The sequence below is a fragment of the Ornithorhynchus anatinus genome, chromosome 9, assembly GCF_004115215.2.
Source record: "Ornithorhynchus anatinus isolate Pmale09 chromosome 9, mOrnAna1.pri.v4, whole genome shotgun sequence".
NCBI lineage: Eukaryota > Metazoa > Chordata > Mammalia > Monotremata > Ornithorhynchidae > Ornithorhynchus > Ornithorhynchus anatinus.
The window spans coordinates 34,204,190-34,225,892 of record NC_041736.1 but is presented as its reverse complement, the minus strand read 5'-3'; the positions used below and the strand labels follow the sequence as shown (position 1 = coordinate 34,225,892).

At 44.7% G+C, this 21,703-nt stretch overlaps 1 protein-coding gene across 1 annotated transcript in view; it reads right to left on the bottom strand.

Annotated features, from left to right (window-relative positions):
• Window positions 1-21,703, bottom strand: part of MFSD2B (major facilitator superfamily domain containing 2B) — a 59,876-nt gene that overhangs the window by 18,397 nt on the left and 19,776 nt on the right. Inside the window, exons 4-9 of the mRNA XM_039913003.1 lie at window positions 16,522-16,645; window positions 13,357-13,435; window positions 10,906-11,051; window positions 8,722-8,812; window positions 8,149-8,270; window positions 2,971-3,054 (exon numbers count right to left, since the gene is read on the bottom strand). Of these exons, the coding sequence (XP_039768937.1) occupies window positions 2,971-3,054; window positions 8,149-8,270; window positions 8,722-8,812; window positions 10,906-11,051; window positions 13,357-13,435; window positions 16,522-16,645 (646 nt within the window). The remainder of the gene's footprint in view (window positions 1-2,970; window positions 3,055-8,148; window positions 8,271-8,721; window positions 8,813-10,905; window positions 11,052-13,356; window positions 13,436-16,521; window positions 16,646-21,703) is intronic.

Sequence of the window (21,703 nt, the reverse complement as noted above, 5' to 3'; positions counted from 1 at the left end):
CTGAGCCACACTGCATTCCAAGCGCTTAGTCCAGTGCTCTGCACATAGTAAGCGCTCAATAAATATGACTGAATGAATGAACTTTGGGAAAGGCAAGCTTTCAGGAATGTGATAGGATTCAATACAATTCAATTGTATTTATTCATTCATTCAATACTATTCATTGAGCATTTAGAGCACTGTACTAGTCGTGGGGTAGATAGAAGCTCTCCAGGTTGGACACATTACCTGGGAGATTAGATTGCATTAATACAATTAATAAGGAATAAGATTGTATTAATGTGGTAGCAGTTTGGATGGAGAGGAAAGGGCAGATTTACCTCATCTGTAAAATGGGGATTAAGACTGTGAAGCCCATATGGGACATGGACTATAAGCCCGTCAAAGGGCAGGAACTGTATCTGTTCCTGATTTGTACATTCCAAGTGCTTAGTACAGTGCTCTGCACATAGTAAGTGCTCAATAAATACTATTGAATGAATGAATACAACAAGATCGAGCGCTTACTGTACACACAACACTGTACTAAGCGTTAGCAAGAGTACAATATAACAGAGCTGAGAAACACATTCCCTGCTCACAAGGAGCTTAAAGTAGGGGATTCGAATAGTAATATAAATAAATTGTGGATATGTTCATAAGTGCTGTGGTGCTGAGGGAGGGGTGAATGAAGGGTACAAATCCAAGCGCAAGTGTGATTCAGCGGGGAGAGGGAGTTGGGGAAATAAAGGTTAAGTTGGGGAAGGCTTCTTGGAGGACATGTGATTTTAATAAGACTTAGAAAGCGGAGAAAGTGGTGGTTTGTCGGACATAATGGGGGAGGGAGTTCCAGGCCAGAGGCAGAAGTTGGGTGAGGAGTCATTAGTGAGACAGACGAGATCGAGGTACAGTGAGTAGGTTGGCATTAGAGGAGCGAAGTGAGGCTGCAGGGTTGCAGTAGGAAAACAGCAAGGTAAGATAGGAGGGGGCAAGGTGATTGCGCTTTAAAGCCAATGGTTAGGAGTTTATGTTTGTTGCACACGTGGATGGGCAACCACTGGAGGTTCTTGAGGAGCGGGCAAACATGGATTGAATGGTTTTGTAGAAAAATGATGTGGGCAGCAGAGTGAAGTATGGAGGGGAGGGGGGAAAGACAGGAGGCTAGGAGGTCAGCGAGAAGGCTGATGCAGTAATCAAGGTGGGATAGGTTAAGTTGTTAGGACCCTTAGCTCTGCTCTTCAATGCTTTCAGTCACAGGAGGAATCTTTCCCTGTAGCTTTAACCAACTCTGGCTAGCTCCCTGGGAGCCTAAGGCTATGTATGTCTTTCTGTGGATGCTTAATGAGTGTGAAAACAATGTCAGTGTAAAACAAAGAAAATCGTATGGGGAAGGCAGGTGTGGAAACAAAGAGCAGGTGAAAAATAAAGCATCTCCCATCCTTCTGATCCAACCCCACACCCATTCCAGCCCCTAGGGCCTGTGAGGAAGTCAAGTGCTTAGTACACTGCTTTGCCCACAGTAAGCACCCAATAAATACGATTGAATTAATTAATGAGAGGCCTCGGATCCGGAGGGAGAGGGGACTGTTAGCCGTGGTGGTCTTTCAGTATAAATGAAGGAGAAATGGCAGTCCATGCTAAGCATGCCTGCAACCAGACAGTGTTAGCTTTCTCTGTGTGTCCCGGGAGAGCTTATACTCAAGCCTAGGGCGGCCATTCATTCATTCATTCAATAGTATTTATTGAGCGCTTACTATGTGCAGAGCACTGTACTAAGCGCTTGGGATGAACAAGTCGGCAACAGATAGAGACAGTCCCTGCCGTTTGACGGGCTTACAGTCTAATCGGGGGAGACGGCTAGACGAGAACGATGGCAATAAACAGCGTCAAGGGGAAGAACATCTCGTAAAAACAATGGCAACTAAATAGAATCGAGGCGATGTACAATTCATTAACAAAATAAATAGGGTAACGAAAATATATACAGTTGAGCGGACGAGTACAGTGCTGTGGGGATGGGAAGGGAGAGGTGGAGGAGCAGAGGGAAAAGGGGAAAATGAGGCTTTAGCTGCGAGAGGTAAAGGGGGGATGGCAGAGGGAGTAGAGGGGGAAGAGGAGCTCAGTCTGGGAACGCCTCTTGGAGGAGGTGATTTTTAAGTAGGGTTTTGAAGAGGGAAAGAGAATCAGTTTGGCGGAGGTGAGGAGGGAGGGCGTTCCAGGACCGTGGGAGGACGTGGCCCAGGGGTCGACGGCGGGATAGCCGAGACCGAGGGACAGTGAGGAGGTGGGCGGCGGAGGAGCGGAGCGTGCGGGGTGGCCACTACACAGGCTACTACACACTACTACTGTGTAGTGTGGCCACTACACAGGCCTCGGTCAGCATGTGCTTGGAAGGGAGGGGGCGGGAATTCCAAGAGCAAGCAGTCAAGGGGCTATCCTTGAAGAAGAAGCACAGCTCCCTCAAAAAGCTGGTGGAGAGAGAGGGTTTTGTGTAAAGGTATATGATAAGCCAAGTGACCTAGTGGCTAGAGCACGGGCCGGGGAGTCAGAAGGACCTGGGTTCTAATCCTGGCTCTGCTGATTGTCTGCTCGTGACCTTGGGGAAGTCATTTCACTTCTCTCTGCCTCGGTTCCCTCACCTGGAAAATAGGGATTAAGATTGTGAACCCTATGTGGGACAGGGACTCTGTCCAACCTGATGACCTTTTGTCTACCCCGGCGCTTAGTACAGTTCCTAGCATAGAAAACACCATTAAAAAAAGTCGGACTTGGGGGGACAACTGAGTATATGTGGACAGTTATGGGGGTTGAAACTGGCGTGAAATACTCCCATTCCTCTCCAGCCCTCCGTTACAAAGATGAACTACATTTCCATCTGGAAGGGAAACCACTGCTACTTTAAGAGACCCCCTCTGAAGCCATGAGAAAGTCAAAGGTTCTGTGAATGGAGAAGAATTTTAGGCACACACCATGGTTTTTTCTTCAACTCACCAGTATAACCAGCACTAAATTCTGGAAATGACCATGAAGCTTTGTGGCATGGGTGCAAAAGAGGACAAAATAGCTCTGTTCTACCTAGAAATGAAAGAGAGAAAGATGAAATGATAAAAAATGTCAAGACAAGCCAGGCACTTCAACATTACTGAACACTAAAACGAGAGCCATGGGAGTAGCTTTATTGCCTTGAAAACATGCTTTAATATGAGGTGTGGAATAGGTCTTTACATTTTTATTCCACTTTTCATATGACGAAGTCAAAGCACTCAAGAAGTGTTGATACCTCACATAAACAAATAGTCTCGAGGGGGTTTGCAAAGTGAGGAACTACTCATGTTTATTCCCATTCCAGAAAGTTCCATGATTGCTAATTCCAAGAAGGATTTTTTTTAGAAATCCCCTTTCCCTGAAGCAAAGTGATCTAGTGAAAAGACAGCACATGGCTGGGAGTGAGGACACCTGGGTTTTAGGCCCAGTTTTGCCACTGGCCTGTTCTGACCCTGGACAAATCATTTGAAATCTCCAGGCCTCAGTTTCCTCATATGTTTAAAGGAAATGATAATAGCTTTCTCTCCTTACCATACAGGGATTCTGGGCAGATAAAATGAGATAACTGATGTAAAAGCAGTTTGGAAAACTAAAACAACTATATAGTACACAAGGTATTATTCATATCTGACAGAATACTCTGCATTTGGGATAGAACATTTAGGAAGTGTCTGTCCAACAGAGAGTTCATTTGGATCGTTTTTATGGCATTTTTTAGGCACTGTACTAGCGCTGGGGTAGATAGAAGCTCTCCAGGTTGGACACAGTCCATGTCCCATATGGGGTTCACAGTCTCAATCCCCATTTTACAGACGAGGTAAATCTGCCCTTTCCTCTCCATCCAAACTGCTACCACATTAATACAATCACTTATCCTATCCTGCCTTATCACATCAGCCTCCTTGCTGATCTCCCAGCCTCCTGTCTCTCCTCCCTCCAGTCCATACTTCACTCTGTTGCCTGGATCATTTTTCTACAGAAACATTCAGGACATGTTTCCCCACTCCTCAAGAAACTCCAGTGGTTGCCCATCCACTTCCTCATCAAACAAAAACTCCTCACCTTTAGCTTTAAAGCATTCAATCACCTTTCTCCCTCCTATCTCACCTTGCTACTCTCCTAATGCAATCCAGCCTGCACACTTCACACCTCTAATGCCAACTTTCTTGCTGTACCTCGATCTCATCTATCTCACCGCCGACCCCTTGCCCACGTCCTCCCTCTGGCCTGGGACGCCCTCCCTCCTCAAATCTGTCAATTCCTCTCCCCTCCTTCAAAGCCTTATTGAAGGCACATCTACTCCAAGTGCCTTCCCAGACCAAGCTCCTCCTTTAGTGAGTCAGAATTCACTAAACCACGTTGCTTCTCAAACTTCCAAATACACTGTCCAAGAACTCCCAATTTCCTCAAACACGTTCACTTGAAAGACTCCATCGTAACAAGCAAAGTGATACCATTTCAAAACTAAAATGACATGCAGAGGCATTCAAGTTTATGACTGAAAAACATGAAATCCCATCTACTCCTGAACCTGATCTAAGCTGCTTTTTGCTATCCAGAGTCATTTAATAGCTTCTGAATATAATAACTGAGACCATGAGCCAACCCGAAAAATGAAATAATCTTTAAAATTTAGTTTGTGTCACAGAGAATTTAATAAGGTATAAATAGGGCTTTGCCACATACCCTCAAGCACCCCCAAAAAGCAATGGCACCACCAGTAACACCTTCACATGATGAGGAAAAAAGTATATTCTAGTATAGAGTAGTCTATCCTAAATTTGACTACTTTTAGTAGTTCTTTTCACTTTTCTTTTCTTTCTTTTCCTTTCCTCCCTCTTTTCTCCATTCCCACTCATTCATTCATTCAATCGTATTGACAGCTTACTGTGTGTAGAGTACTGTACTAAGCACTTGGGAGAATACAATAAAATTGCAGAATGGCATTTGAAAGTCTATTACCTTATTGTCAATAAAAAGAGCCACTCAGATTTCAGGTGCAATCTGCAGGCTAGATAAGGGTTATTAAAACTAGTTTTAGAAACTATATCATTGTGGGTTTCATTTTTTATGGTATCTATTAAGCACTTACTATGTGTCAGGCACTGTACTAAGGCTGGGGTAGATACAAGATACACAAGTTGGACTCAGTCCCTGTTCCACATAGGGCTCACAGTCTTAATCCCCATTTAACAGATGAGGCAACTGAGGCCCAGAGAAGTGAAGCAACTTCCCCAAGGTCATACAGCAGATAAGTGACAGATCTAGGATTAGAACCCTGGTCCTCTGACACCCAGGCCCGTGCTCTTTCCAGTAGGCTACATTGCTTTTCAATATGGTCTCAAAGTTTCACCCTCCCATTATATATCTCCCCCTGTTACCATCCTCCCACTCTCCCCAAACAGCTTTCTAGACACCCAGAGAAAAGTTAACCAAGTTGTCCTGGTAGAGTAGAGGATAGCAGTAAATTGCTTTGATTAGTGCCTCAAGCTAGCTCATCACTTGCTCATCACCTGTTCAGCACTGAGTGCTGAGCTCCCAATAGCTGCTTCCAAACTCTACCAAAAATGGATGTACTTCTTAAAATGCTTTGAACCCTCCCTCCCACTGTCCCCAGGGATTCTTGAGGACCTAGTGAAGGCACATCTCCTCCAAGAGGCTTTCCCTAACTCAGCCCTCTTTTCCTTTTCTTCTGCTCCCTTCTGCATCACCCTGACTTGTTCCTTTTACCCTTCCCCTCTCCAAGCCCCAGAGCACTTATAATAACTGTGGTATTTGTTAAGTGCTTACTGTGTGCCAGGCACTCTACTAAGTACCGGGGTGGAAACAAGCAAATCAGGATGGACACAGTCCCTGTCCCACATGGGGCTCCCAGTCTCAATCCCCATTTTACAGATGAGGTAACTGAGGCACAGAGTGAAGTGACTTGCCCAAGGTCAAACAGCAGACACACACATAACTGTAATTTATTTATTCATATTAATGCCTGTCTGCCCCTCTCAACTGTAAGCTTGCTGTGGGCAGAGAATGTGTCTGTTATTATACTGTACTCTCCCAAGCGCTAAGTACAGTGCTCTGCACATAGTAAGCGCTCAATAAATACTACTGACTGACTGACAGCTCCTGACTTAAGGCTTCAGCCTCTTGCCTGCAGGATCCATCTCTCTACGTGGCTCTGAATTTAGCACCACGGACAGCACAATGTCTTCATTCCCTTTGAGCTAATCTGTTTCGGACCCATCTTGACAAGCACTTGGTTTGTTAAAAAGTAATAATTGTCCTGATATTTATTGTGCCTATGATGTGCGAAGCACCGTGCTAAGAGCTGGAGAAGAGAAAAGACAATCAGATCGAATGCAGTCCCTGTCCCACACGGGGCTGACAACCTAAGGGATAAGGAGCAGAGGTCTCCTATCTCCATTTTACAAATGAGTAAATTGGAGCACAGAGGGGTTAAGTGACTCGACCAAGGTCACACAGCAGGAAAATGGTGGGGCCAGAACTAATAATGTTGGTATTTGTTAAGCGCTTACTATGTGCAGAGCACTGTTCTAAGCGCTGGGGTAGACACAGGGGAATCATGTTGTCCCACGTGGGGCTCACAGTCTTAATCCCCATTTTACAGATGAGGGAACTGAGGCACAGAGAAGTTAAGTGACTTGCCCACAGTCACACAGCTGACAAGTGGCAGAGCTGGGATTCGAACTCATGAGCCCTGACTCCAAAGCCCATGCTCTTTCCACTGCGCCACGCTGCTTCCCTAGAATCCAGGCCTCCCTGCGCCCAGGGCTGTGCTTTTTGTACTAGGCCACGCTGCCATTTCCAAGATATTCAGAGTTGTCCTTCGAAGATGAGATCGACAATGGGGAAATTGCATCAGTGGGTGTGAGGGGCTTTGGGAGAAAATCTCTTCCACATTTGCACATTATCAGGCTCCATGAAAATGAAGGAGCGAACCTTTCCAACCCTTGGGCCAAACAGGTGAGCACTGCTCAGACGTCAGTGGCAAGAGGTATCACAATGATATAACGTTTGCTTGCAACATTTCTTTGGATTGTCTTCCGTGAGGAAACGCTCCTTCTGCACATCACTAACAGCAGCTGTGTTTTCCCGATATGACAAAGTGCCACCTCTGTGGTACCATTCTGGGGCCACCTTCCCTGTAGGCTCTCGAATACAATTCTGGCTCTATAGCTCTGATGAATGTGAAACTTTCCTTGCTACTGTGGCCTTTTTTGAAACAATGAATTCAGTTCACTATTCCACCACGACTGAGGCAGTAAAGCCCTGGTCAGTTAGTTCCCTGGGAAGGTCACTAGACTCCTGTGGATAACTGCCACCTCCATCACCGCCCCCAGAGCCCATGAAATCCTCTTCTGTCAGACTTCCGTGCTGCTTCCTGGGATCCCAGACTGCCTCTCCTCCACTTCACCAAGGGGCCTCCATCCTAACCTGCCATCCATCCCCGGTGAGGGAGTGGCAGGATAGGGAAAAGCAGCCACAGCCTGGGGCTGCCACCACAAAACCTCAGAAAGATTGGAGTTTACTGCCAAAGTGATCACTTTGGCTGCAGATATGATGGTGGATTCAGAACCTTTCCCCGCACCCCTCCCCACCCTTTTATTTTCAAATTGTAAGCCTCCTGAGAGATAGGGGTCTTGTCTAATTTCCACCTGGGGATTTTCTCCCAGATCTCAGTCCGGAGCTCTGCAAAGACTAAGAACTTAATAACAACTACTTGGAATTGAAAATAGCAACCTCTGTGGTTTTTAACTATAATCTAAACAGGTTTATGTCCCACTCAGAGACCCATACTCTTTTCGCTTCCAGAGAATATTACTATCCACAACACAGAGTAAGTGGAAAATACCCTAATGATGAATGCATTTAAAACTTGCAAAAAAAATCCAAAGGACTTATGTGACCCAAGATGGCCAGATCATTGAACTACCATCACCTCTAGAGGCACCGAATGCTAACAAAACGATGCTATAATCTTAAAAGAGCAGAGCATATCAACTCTTATTACTGCACCCACCCCCGTATCAATCTGGAAACAGGAACACCCCACTGTTAGTAATCCTTGCACATCAGTGATGGCTGGAACTCCCTGGTTGGAATTACCTGGACAGCTGCTGAGATAAATAGGAATGCTGTCACCAGAGTCACGAATGGCATGTACTTCATGGTGAGTTTGATTCCTTTGAAGAAGGTGAGATTATGGTGGGCCAACAAAGCATACGGATCTGAAAAACAACTCAAGCAGAAGTAACAGTTTCAAATAATAATAATAATGGTATTGTTTATTAGTTAATAGTTAACTTAGTAGTTATTAATCACACTGAAGTGCTTACTATGTACCAAGCACTGTTGTAAGTGCTGGGGTGGCTATGAGCAAATCGGATAGGACACAGTCCCTGTCCCACATTGGGCTCACATTCTTAATCCCCATTTTACAGAGGAGGTAACTGAGTCACAGAGAAGTGAAGTGACTTGCCCAAGGTCATACAGCAGGCACTGGCAGAACCGGGGCTAAACCCCAGATCTGTCTGACTCCCAGGCCCATTCTCTATCTATTAGGCCATGCTGCTTCTCAACTAGATGTATGCATTGATTTCGGGGTTAATTTTTAACCACAGCCAAAAAACAAACCCTCAGCATTCACTTCAATAACTAAAATGGCACCCTCAGACTTACCATCTTTTTCCTTGACTCCAAAGAAGAGAGTGCTCACACATAATAAATAGATGCTAGCTATGATTCCAGCTGCAGTCATGTACACTTCATTCTTTTAAAAAAGGCACAAACAGTTCCTTTAGAGTTATGATGACAGGATCATAATAGAGCAATTTCAGATTTGATTCCCTCACTCACTTTAGTCAATTGAATCAATAACAGTTTGGTTGAATATAAGGATTTCTTTAACTTTGGTCTCCTTCAAGTTTAGTGTCAGTTCCTATCACTGTCCTGCTTCTGAAAAATGATTCACATTCATGATGAGTCTTATGGGTTGATGTTGGGTGGGTTGGGGGCTTCATAATATGTCACCAGCATATTACAATTCCTAGATGACTACCTCAGAAATTTGAAGATGCCCATAGCCTGTTGAGCTGAGTTTCCCAACTGGATTCTCATTCCAGCTTCTGTATTTCCCAATGCCTCCACAAGCACGATGACCAAGAATGGATCACAATCTCCCATAATGATGGGGAATGGGTTAGAAAGTACACCTGCAACTCCGACCCAAACAACTCTGCCATTGTGGAATAACCTAAAAAGCTCGGTGAATATCTTAGGCCAGCCAAATCTGTTGAGAAATTACCGGAGCCCTGGTCTGTTGATGGCACCAACTGTTTTTGTACGAGCTCAGATTAGAGAACAGAGTCATGGGGCTTTTCCCTGCCTGACTCCTGACTGAGTCAATCAGGTTGAAAAGATCTACAATTTGGATGCAATCAATCTTATTCATTGAGTGCTTACTGTGGGTAGAGCACTATACTAAGCACTTGGGAGATTACAATATAACAGTATGACAGAGTTGGGTACATACGGTCCCTGCCCACAGTGAGCTTACAGTCTAGAGGGGGAGACAGACATTAATAGAAATAAATTACGGTTATGTACATAAAAGCTGTGGGGCTGCAGGAAGGGTGAATAAAGGGAGCAAACCAAGGACACAGAGAGGGAGTGGGAGAAGATGAAATGAGGGCTTAGTCAGGAAAGGTCTCTTGAAGGAGATGTGCCTTCAGAAAGGCTTTGAATGTGGGGAGAGTAACTGTCAGTTGGATACGAGGAGAGAGGGGGTTCCAGGCCAGAGGCAGGACATGGGTGAGATTTCCTGTAGGGGAGACCTGGCACGTGTCCAATCTTGTCCTTGACTGTCTGGCTGTTTGGCAGAGAGAGTCTCCATCTAGACTGTAAGCTCACTGTGGGCAGAGAATGTGTCTGTTTATTGTTATATTGTACTCTCCCAAGCACTTAGTATAGGGTGCTGCATACAGTAAGTGCTCGATAAATACGACTGAATGAATGAGAAAGGACCTGATAGGCCCCCTGCAATCCTGGAGTATAGTTTTTCTCAGGGAAGCCAGCCAGGTAACTCCTGGACTCCTGGTCATTGGGCCTCTGGAGACGACCACTGAGCCATGAGTAATCTGCCTGAATCTATGCCCTGCCTCCAACTTAAAGCCCAGACAGAGAAAATATGAGAGCACAGTTCTCATTAGCACAACTTCCCGTTTTTCATTCCCTCTCCCAGCCCTACAGCACATATGTCCATATCTGTAATTTACTTATCTCTATTAACGTCTGTCTCCCCCTCTAGACTGTAAACTCATTGTGGGCAGGGAATATGTCTGCAGGCGCTGTAATACATATCCGGGCCAGATTAAAGGAGGGACATTCTGGACCAACAAAAGACAGGCCCAGGGAAGACCTGTGCAGGAGTTCAAAGCCACTGAGAAGGGTCCTATGTGGTGAATGTAACAGCATCCTAGGGTGCCTCTGTATGGTGATAATAATACTAATAATAATTACTACTACTAATAAGAATAGTGATATTTGTTAAGCACTTACTACATGCCAAGCACTGTACTCTGCGCTGGCGTAGATACAAGTCAGTCAGTCAGGCATATTTATTGAGCACTTACTGTGTGCAGAGCACTATTCTAAGCGCATTCTCTGTCCTCTAATAGCTTACGGTCTTGGATAATCAGGTCCCATGAGGGGTTCACAATTTCAGAAGGAGGGAGAACAGGGTGGCAGATTTAAGGATCATGAATTGAGTCTTGTGACCCACATTGCCAGTGGAGGGGTATATGCTGGCTCTAACTTCTCCAAGGTACCCAGAAAGACTGGCTTTCCCAAACAAGCTACACTTACCGCTTCGGGTGGGACAGCAAGTGGCAGGGAGGCATTTGAGGTAGAGCTCAGGGATTCAGTGCAGTTGTGGGAGATGTGAACCCTTGCTACAACCAGGCCCTGAAGAGTGGCTCCTATCAGTGTCCCAAGCATTTCCATGGTCATCCCTGCAAAAGGAAATGGAGAACATAGTAATAATAATAATAATGGTATTTGTTAAATGCTTACTATGTGTCAAGCACTGTTCTAAGAGCTGGGGTAGATACAAGGTGATCAGGTTGAACAAAGTCCCTATCCCACATGGGGTTCATACTTTTAATCCCCATTTTACAGATGAGGATCTAAGGAACAGAGAAGTGAAGTGACTTGTCTAAGATCACATAGCAGGCAAGTGGTGGAGCCAGAATTAGAACGGTCCTTCTGACTCCCAGGCATGTGTTCTATCCAGTAGGCTATGTTGCTTTTCTAGTTCCATGAGGCTTCAGGTATTCATTGCTATAGTATTAAGCTATTTTTCCATCCTTAGCTCACCCACATTTAAGTTTGATGGAAGTGCTATGATTCACTTCAAGGGCAGCAGAGTGAAGTATGGACTGGAGTGGGGAGAGACAGGAGGCCGGACGGTCAGCGAGGAGGCAGAGGCAGTAGTCAAGGCAGGATAGGATAAGTGGTTGGATCAGCCTGCTAGCAGTTTGGATGGAGAGGAAAGGGTGGATTTTAGCAGTGCTGTGAAAGTAAGACCAACAGGCTTGCTTGCAGATTGAATATGTGCGCGGAATGAGAGAGATGAGTCTAGGATGACGCCAAAGTTATGGGCCTGTGACACAGGGAGGAGAGTGCTGTTGTCTACAGTGATGGGAAAGATACAAGAAGGACAGGGGTTGGGTGGGAAGATAAGGGGTTCAAGTTTGGACATGTTAAGTTTGAGGCATCAGCAGGACATCAGGTAGAGATATCCTGAAAACTAGGAGGAGATGTGAGAATGCAGGGAAAGAGAGAGGACTGGATTGGAGTTTTAGATTTGGGAATCATCTGCATAGAGATGGTATCTGAAGCCCTGGAAGTTCTTCATGAGTTCTTCAAGAGAGTGTGTGTAGATGCAGAATAGAAGGGGACCTAGAACTGAGCCTTAAGGGATTCCCACTGTCAGAAGGGAAATGCAAAAGAATTTAAAAAGAAGAGGTCAGAGGGACAGGAGGAAAGCCAAGAGAAGACACAGTCAGTGAAACCAAGGTTGGATAAAGTTTCAAGAAATGGGTGGTCTACAGTGTCGAAAGCAGCTGAGAGGTCTAGGAGAATTAGCATAGAGTGGAGGCCGCCAGATTTGGCAAGAAGACGGTGACCATAGAGGGGGCTGATTTTGTGGAGTAAAAGGGGGCAGAAGTCAGACTGGAGGGGATCTAGGAGAGAATTAGAAGAGAGGAAGTAGAGGACATAAACAACTCTTTCAAGAAGTTTGGAGAGACGTGCTAGGAGGGAGATGGGTGATAACTGAAGGGAGCCATGAGGTCAAGGGAGGGTTTTTTTAAAAATAAGGGATACATAAGCATGTTTGAAAGCCGTGGGAAAGAAGCAGTCAGAAAGCGAACAGTTGAATATGGCAGATTGATATTATTCAAATGTTTATCCTCTTTATTTTCTGCAAATGTTGATGTTACTTCACAATATTTATCAGCTAGGAAATCAGATGGCACTGGTAGAGCCAGGAAAAAATTAAATCTGCAATTTTAATCGGCATAATTATAGTCAGAGTTATAATGTCGGGGTTGCATTTTTAACAGATCTCCTGTTAAGGAGAATTTACATTACAGTTCTCATGCCCGGATCTCGCCACTGACTCCTTTCCCACATCCTCCCCGGGGCCTGGAACTCGCTCTCTTCCATATATACCAGACCATTATTCTCCCATCTTCACCTTCTCTGTCATTTGCTTGCTGTGAGATTTTGGGCAAGTCACTCAGCTTCTCTGCGCCTCAGTTTCCTCATCTGGGAAAAGGGCATTCCAAACCTGTTCTCCCTCGTACTAGACTGTGAGTCCCATATGGGAGAGGGACAGTGTCTGACCTTATTCATTTATCTATTCCACTGCTTAAAACAGTACGATGCCATTAAAAAATTGTAAGCACTTAGCAATGAACTTCTAGGATCTAACCTATAGAGATCCAGATGGAAGAAGCTTCTTTTAAAATACCTACCACAGTGCTCATGGAAATGAGTGGACTGATAAAAAAAATCCACTATGCATGAGTCATTCTCCTATTTAAATTTCTTTATTGGCACTGATATTTGCAGTTAATCCAATATCCCATGAATGGAAAGCACGTATGACATTTATTTACGTAAAATATAGAAAGCACACTATGGCAGGAGACAAAACAACACGTCTTCCCTCCCAGTTTCATAATCCATTCACCTAAGGTCCATTGTCAGGCTAGGAAAATGATACATTTAGGCAGAAAACGCAAAACTCACGGTAAGCGGTGGCTGAATCTCTCTCCTTCTGGTTTGGGCTGAGAAACATTGTGAGAGCAGAATATGGCACGTGGAAAAACTACAACAACAAGAGACACAATTTAGGAAGGCAACAGCCACGCTGACCACCTGCTTTCAAAACCTGGATTCTGAGAATGCCAAAGAACCACAGAGGAAATCAACAACTCCTTATTTTCTGCGGGCAGTCTTTATACTAGTCAGGGACTCTACACCCCTCAGAGAAATATTATTCTGCCACTCTAGCCCCCAACCCTGCCAAAGGTAGGCCTTGTGTGCAGCCAGATTTAGTGAACTTTAAACTTCGTCACCAGTCTGCAGTTCTGACTGGTGTCAGTTGTATTTATTGAATGCTTACTGTGAGCAGAGCACTGTGGTAAGTGCTTGGGGGAGTATGATGTAACAAAAAACAGACAAATTCCCTGCCCACAATGATCTTACAGTCTAGACCGGGAGATGGACAATAACAGAAATAAATTATATTACAGATATGAACATAAGTGCTTTGGGGCTGGGAGTGGGGATGAATAAAGGGAGCAAGTCCTGGCGACGCAGAAGGGAGTGGGAGAGGAGAGGGCTTAGTCAGGGAAGGCCTCTTGGTGGAGATGGGCCTTTAATAAGGCCACAGCGGAGGTCATGGGACAGGGCACAGGAGGCATAGGGAAGCCCCAGGCCTGGCCGACCCAGCTCAGCTTCGGAAAGCTGGGGATAGGAAAGAACCCCCAGATCTGCATGAGAGAGAACCGGTGGCAGAGGATCACCCCTCCCCTGTCCTCTCCTCTTCTTCCCCTGCATTTATTCATGCAATTCTATTTATTGAGCACTTACTGCATGCAAAGCACTCTACTAAGCACTTGGGAGAGTACACTATAACAATAAACAGACACATTCCCTGCCCATGAGCTGCAAGCGAGGTGATCCATGGAGTGGAGCAGTACTAGGAACAGATCAATCAATCAACCGTATTTTTTGAGTGCTTACTGGGTGCAGAGCACTGTACTAAGCACTTCGGAGGGTACAACAGACTTGGTAGACACGTTCCCTGACCACAATGAGTTTACCATCTTAGAGGGTGAGCCAGACATTAATATAAATAAATTATGGGTATGGACATAAGTACTGTGGGGCTGAAGGAGGGGTGAATAAAGGAAGCAGATCAGGGTGATGCAGAAGGGAGAGGGAGAAGAGGAAATGAGAACTTAGTCAGGGGAAACTTCTTGGAGATGTGCCTTTAATAAGGCTTTGCAAGAGGGGAGAGTCATTGTCTGTCGGATATCCAGGCCAGAGGCAGGATGTGGACGAGAGGTCGATGTGAGATAGACAAGATTGAGGTACAAAGAGCAGGTTGCTGTTAGGAGAATGAAGTGTGCGGGCTGGGTTGTAGTAGGAGAGTAGTGAGGTGTGATAGGAGGGGGCAAGGGGATTGAGTGCTTTAAAGCCAATTTTAAGGAATTTCTCTTTTAAGGAGGTTTGGGAGAGGTGGAAAAACATGGACTGGATGCTTTTGTAGAAAAATGAACCAGGCAGCAGAGTTGAAGTATGGACTGCAATGGGGAGAGGCAGGAGGCAGAGAGGTTAGCAAGGAAGCTGGTACAGTAACCAAGACGGGAAAGGATAGGATAAGTACTTGGATTTACTTGGTAGCAGTATGGATGGAGACGAAAGGGCAGATTTTAGTGATATCGTGAAGGTTGAACCGACAGGATTTAGTGACAGATTAAATTATGTGGGTCGAATGAAAGAGCAGTCAAGACTAACGTCAAGGTTGTGGGCTTGTAAGACAGGGAGGATGATGGTGCTGTCTATAGTGATGGGAAAGTCACAGGGAGGACAAGGTTTGGGTGGGAAGATAATAGTTCTGTTTTGGACAGGTTACGTTTGATATGATGGCAGAACATCCAAGTAGGGATGCCTTGAAGGCAGGAAGAAATGTGAAACTGCACAGAGGGAGAGATCAGGGCTCGAAAGGGAGATTTGGGAATCATCTGTGAGGAGGTGGTCAAACATGCTGATGGCTCCATTGGTGACATTTACTAATAATACTAATTAATAATAATTGTGACATTGGTTAAGTGTCTACTATGTGCCAAGTACTTTACTAAGTCCTCGGGTAGATAGAAGATTATCAGGACCCACATGGGGCTCATAGTCAAAGTAACGGGGAGAACAGGTATTGAATCCCCATTTTGCCAATGAGGTAACTGAGGCACAGAGAAGTGAAGTGACTTGCCCCAGGTCACACAGCAGGCAAGTGGCAGATCTGGGATTAGAACCCAGGCCCTTTGACTCCCGGGCCATGCTCTTATCTACTAGGTCATGCTGCTTCAAAATTCGATCGTTGTTGATGGGCAGGGAACTTGTCTACCAAGTCTTTTAGACTGCATTCTCCCATGCACCTTGTACAGAATGTTCTGCACCCAGTAAGTGCTCAACAAAAGTGGCTAATTCACTAATTTTTAACGCCCAGTAGTGGTTAAATTTTTTTTATGGTACTGGTGACAGATTGCACTGAGCCATCCACACCCTCTCTTCTGTTCTCCCTGTGACCAGTTGAAGGCACAGAGGGCTGGCGAGGTCGGCGGGTGCGGTCTGAGACCATGGGGCAGAAGAGGTCTGTGCCATTAAAGTCTCACAGACCTCTTCTGCCCCATTCTCACCCAGTCCACGAGCCCTTACTGAATACGGCAGCAGGTTGGCTTTTACACGTACGACTCTACTTCCGCTCTCTTTTCAGACTCGATAGAAAAGTAAATATTTCCGGATAAGGGTCTTCCAAAGCCGTGATTAGGAACAGCAGTGAGAAGCACCAGTAATTAGCAATGAGAAGCAGTTAGGCTTAGTGGATAGAGCACGGTCCTGGGAGTCAGAAGGACCTGGGTTCTAATCCCAGCTCTGCCACATTTCTGCTGTATGACCTTAGGCAAGTCATTTCCCGCCTCTGGCCCTCAGTTACCTCATCTGTAAAATGGGAATTAAGAGTGTGAGTGTGAGGGACAGGGACTGTGTCCAACCTGATTAACTTGTATCTACCCCAGTGCTTAGAACAGTGCTTGGCACACAGCAAGTGCTTAACAAGTACCATCATTATTATTATTATTATTGTTATTAATTGCTACAGATGAGAAACTCTGACAGGGCTTTACTCACCGTGGCTAGCGCCTGAAAGGAGCAGTAGAAGGCCATATACCAAAGGCCTCGGTGGGTTGTAAATGGAGGCAGATTCCACAGTAAAAAGTATGAAATCATAGTGAAAGGTGTGCAGCCCAGCAACCTGGAATCAAGAGATGGGTAGAGCATCAAGCTTTTGTGGAGGTTAATCAATAGCTCAGCATGAAGCAGCGTGGCCCAGTGGATAGAACACGGGCCCGGGAGTCAGAAGGACCTGGGTTCTAATCCCAGACCTGCCACCTACCTGCTGTAGGACCTTAGGCAAGTCACTTCACTTCTCTGGGCCTCAGTTCCCTCATCTATAAAATGGGGATTAGGAATTTGAGCCCCTTGGGGGACATGGACTGAGTCCAACCTGATTAGCTTGTAGCTACCCTAGTGCTAGGAACGGTGTCTGGCACATAGTAAGCGCTTGACAAATACCATTAAAAACAAAACATAACAAAACAATACTAGGAGAGAAGCATTGTTCGAAGCGCTGGGGTAAATGCAAGTTAAAGAGGTCAGACAAGGTGCTGTCCCTTTTGGGGCTCACGATCTATGGGGGAGAAAGAGTGGGTAACTAGTCCCCATTTTACAGATGGGGAAACTGAGCCACAGAGAAGGTAAGTGCCCAAGGTTATATAGCAGGCATGTGCTAGAATCCAGGTCCTCTGACTTCCAGGCTTATGCTCTTTCCTGAGGTCACGCTGCTTCTCTATTTACCAAAGTGCAAGCCCGATCCAGGAAAGGGATTGTGTCCAATCTGATGAACTTCTGATGTATCTTCTGATGTAGCTAAGTACCATGTTGGGCCCATAGAAAGCATCTAAATATAATGATAATAATAATGATCCCCCACTCAATCAAAAGAGGCCGTGATTGAGAAGTGCTCTGTCTAGACCCCCACTTGCCTGAAGCCAGCTGCAGGATTGGGGTCCATATCTGGGGTAAGTGGGCTTGACTCCCCACTCCCTTGAGTATCCTCTTCTCAAGTGCTCTGCCAAACCATGGCAGTAAGAAAAAATCGAGGTGGGGTGGGAAGGCTAGAATGGTCAGGCATAAGAACAGTATTTAGCCACAGTACAATTTCAGCTGGCTCTAACCCCGCAGATAAACAATCCGTATCCTCAGAGCATGGCTTCATACCCCCTTCCAGTAATTTGATTCTATAAAAACTTTACCTTTTAGTATCTTTCCTCTTTCTCTTCCCTAAGATGCTGACTGTACCCTCATCTGGATTCCATTTCTAGTTTTGCGGTTCTAACTAATCCCTACTGCACCTGCCTACCAAGAGCAGAACTGAAGCCTGGGATGGGGGGGGTTTCTCTTTACCAAGAGACTTGTAGGGATAAGAGACAAGCCAAGTCAGAGGATACCATCATTTTAACATGTAGTTAAGGGATGGCAAGGCAATAACAGAAAAAAAAACATTAAGAAGGCCACCCGAAAAGCCAGAACTACCAAGGCTCTCACTCCAGGAGAAGCAGGTCATACGGACAGGAGAGAAGAGCGATTAATGGTGGGAGGGCTAGAGAGAAAGATTGAACAAGCTGGCAAAGGGCTTTAAAGATGAAGAAGAAAGCTTCCTCAGACTTGTAAGCAACCCCCAACCCAGGGCAAGCGATGATATATGTTGAGTGCATAGAAACCAAAGAGGCTTCAAGGACTTGGAAAGAAAGTAATATTTTTTGTGGATTCTGAACAGGAACAGTGCACTACCTGTCCAAGAATCCACACAGGCAGGGAGTCTCCTGTGGGCAGTGTAATTTGTTCTCAGTTTTCTAAAGTGCCTGTCAATGGAGATCAGTGGAGAAACAATTCCCAAAGTTGGCAATGGGATAACTTCTTTCCCACTGTATTCTGGCAACAGAGAAAGGACCTGCAAAGACCGACTTTATCTACCAGCATTCCATACCCCTTCAGTTCAAACTGTTCTCTCTAGCTGTAGTTTTTGCTCCTGTTAGCCTTTAATATACCATATCTGCTGTACTGTACTCTCCCAAGCACTTAGGATTGTGTTCTGTTCGTGGTAAGTGCTCAATAAATAGTACTGACTGATTGATCCCTAAGGGAAGAGCAGAAATACGTATTTTTGACCACCTTTCAAATCCAAAAAGTGGATAATAAGATTAAACTCAACTAAAATTCTAAAATAAATCATTCCCCAAAAGCAGCATATAAAAAATGCACATCTTTTAGCTAAAACCACACTGAAAACAAATGAGATTCACAGGTGAATTTTTCAGAATTGACCGGGATGTGCATTCACTGCATGAGGGTCTAGTACCCATTCCAAACTGTACGGAACATTAATAAGCATCTAAAACTTTTCAAATGAATGAGAAAAAGCAAAGGATAACCTATAGAAAAACAGTCACTGCAGAGAGGTCTATTTAAATACAGAATACACCTACCCAATATTTTGAATTCAAGGCCTCTGATTACAGTCTTTTTTATTTTTCTTGTGTCTTAAATAGTCCTAATATATTTTTAATGGTATTTGTTAAGTACTCACTATGTTCCAGGTACTGTACTAAGCACTGGGATAGATACAAGATAATCAGGTTGGACACAGTCCTTGTCCCATAAGGCGCCCATAAACTTAATCCTCATTTTAGAGAAGAGATAACTGAGGCATAGGGAAGTTAAAAATGAAATGCACCTCCGGTCTCCCGCCCAGTTAAATTGGCATCCAGCAAAAATCTTGGCTACCTCCACAACCAATGCAAATAAACTTCCGGTTTCGTGGAAATTGGTCTTGCAAATAACTCCTGTATATTGTTTTTAACCACCACTCCCACTGTCAGCGGTATATACGCCTTTATGTCTTTAGCCTATTACTAAATACTTTCCCATGTCAAGGAGTACAATTCACCTATGTACCCAAGCCTTTCCCAATTCCCAGATCCAGCTTCCTGTATTATCTCCTTTCCCCATATTCTCGATGTCTAGCTTGGTCCTGATGAGGTTTTCTCAAGGGGAGGAGTAGAGGAAAGCAGAAGGTTAGGGAGTCAATGTCCTCTACTGCTTCTCCTCTTATCTCTCCGACCGCTCATTCTCATTCCTTCGTGGGCTCCTCCTCTGCCCCCCACCCCCTAACTGTGGAGGTCCTTCAAGGTTCAGTTCTGGGTCCCCTTCTATTCTTTATCTAAACCTGATCCCTTGGAGAACTCTTTTACTCCCATGGCTTCAACTACCACATCTACGCAGCTGACACCCAGATTTACATCTCCAGCCCTGATCTCCACCCTCTCTGCAGTCTCACATTTCCTCTTGCCTTCAAAACATCTCTATTTGGATGTCCTCTGGTCACCTCAAACTTAACATGTCCAAAACAGAGTTCCTTATCTTCCCACCAAACCCTGTCCTCCCCCTGACTTTCCCACCACTGGAGATGGCACCGCCATCCTTCCTGCCTCACAAGCCCATACCCTTGGTGTTATCCTTGACTCCTCTCTCTCTCACTCAATCCACATATTCAATTCATCACTAAATTCTGTCAGTCCCACCTTCACAACCATCGCTAAAATCTGCCCTTTCCTCTCCATCCAAACTGCTACCACGCTAATACGATCATTCATCCTATCCCACCTAGATTATTGCATCAGACGTCTTGCTGACCCCCAGCCTCCTATCTCTCCCCACTCCAGTCCATACTTCACTCCGCTGCCCGGAACATTCAGGGCATGTCTCCCCACTCCTCAAAAAACTCCAGTGGTACCAATCCTCCTCCACATCAAACAAAATCACCGCATCATTGGCTTTTAAAGCATTAAATCAACTTTCTCCCTCCTATCTCACCTTGCTACTCTCCTACTACAATCCAGCCCGCACACTTCGCTCCTCTAATGCCAACCTTCTCACTGTGCCTCGATCCCATCTATCTCATCACTGACCCCTAGTCCACATCCTGCCCCTGGCCTGGAATGCCCTCCCTCCTTAAATCCAACAGATAATTACTCTCCCTCCAATTCAAAGCCTTATTGAAAGACACCTCACCTCCAAGAGGTCTTCCCTGAATAAGCCCCCCTTTTCTCTTATCCCACTCCTTTCTGCATCACCCTAACTTGCTCCCTTTGTTCTTCCCCCCTCCCAGACTCACAGAACCTATATACATACCTGTAATTTATTGGTTTATGTTCATGTCTGTCTCCCCTCCTCTAGACTGTTAGCACACTGGGGGCAGGGAATGTGCTTGTTTATTGTTGTACTGAACTCACCCAGGGGCTAAGTGCTCTGCACACCATAAGCACTCAATAAATATGACTGAATGAATGAATTGGAATTCAATGTCAAACATTCTATTGTTCTAAAGGCTCTTGCAATTACCACAATATTGAGATGTCCATCTCATGTGTCAGCCAGTACAAATCTGATTAATAGAAACATGAAGAGATAAATTTGAAAGTGATAAAAAATTTCAATGGATCGGATCATTTACGGAAAATAACTGATGTCTTAGATATTGAGAACATATTTATGCTCACGTATCAACTATTTTACATAAAGATGAGTGTATTCACAAGGAATATTTGTCGATACTTATTTTGTAGATGGTTAAACATGACCTAGTTTGTTTCATTGAGCAATTATGTCCTAATGATTTTACATTAGGTTAACACTAATTTGTAAATGTAGAGTAATTGAATGTTATCCTATTAAAGGAACAATCTAGTTATAACTGGAATTTCAAGCAGCCTCACTGAGCAGGTTAAATTAGGTCATACTTAACATTTTCACTAATGATCTACTTGAGGGATTATGTAAGACCATAACTAAATTGGCAGATAATTTTAAGTGGCAAGATATTTTTAACACTCTGGGAAGATGGTAACTAAACAAAGGACATTAGGAAGGCAAATGTAAGGAGCATTCATTTTAAACCGGCAAAGACCAGGAGGGATGTTCAGGACAGATACAATGATTAAAAAAAAAAAAAAATTAAACTCAAAAAAAGAGAGCTCAAAATACACTTATACCAGGAGTATTCAATCTTTTTTAGAAAATACGCCACTGCTGGCTAAAATTTCACGTGATGTACTCCCAGATAATTATTATTACAGTACTTGTTATGTGCTTACTATGTGCCAAGCACTGTTCTAAGCACAGGGGTAGATACAAGTTAATCGGGTTGGACTCAGTCCGTGTCCCCCATGGGGCTCAAATTCTTAATCCCCAT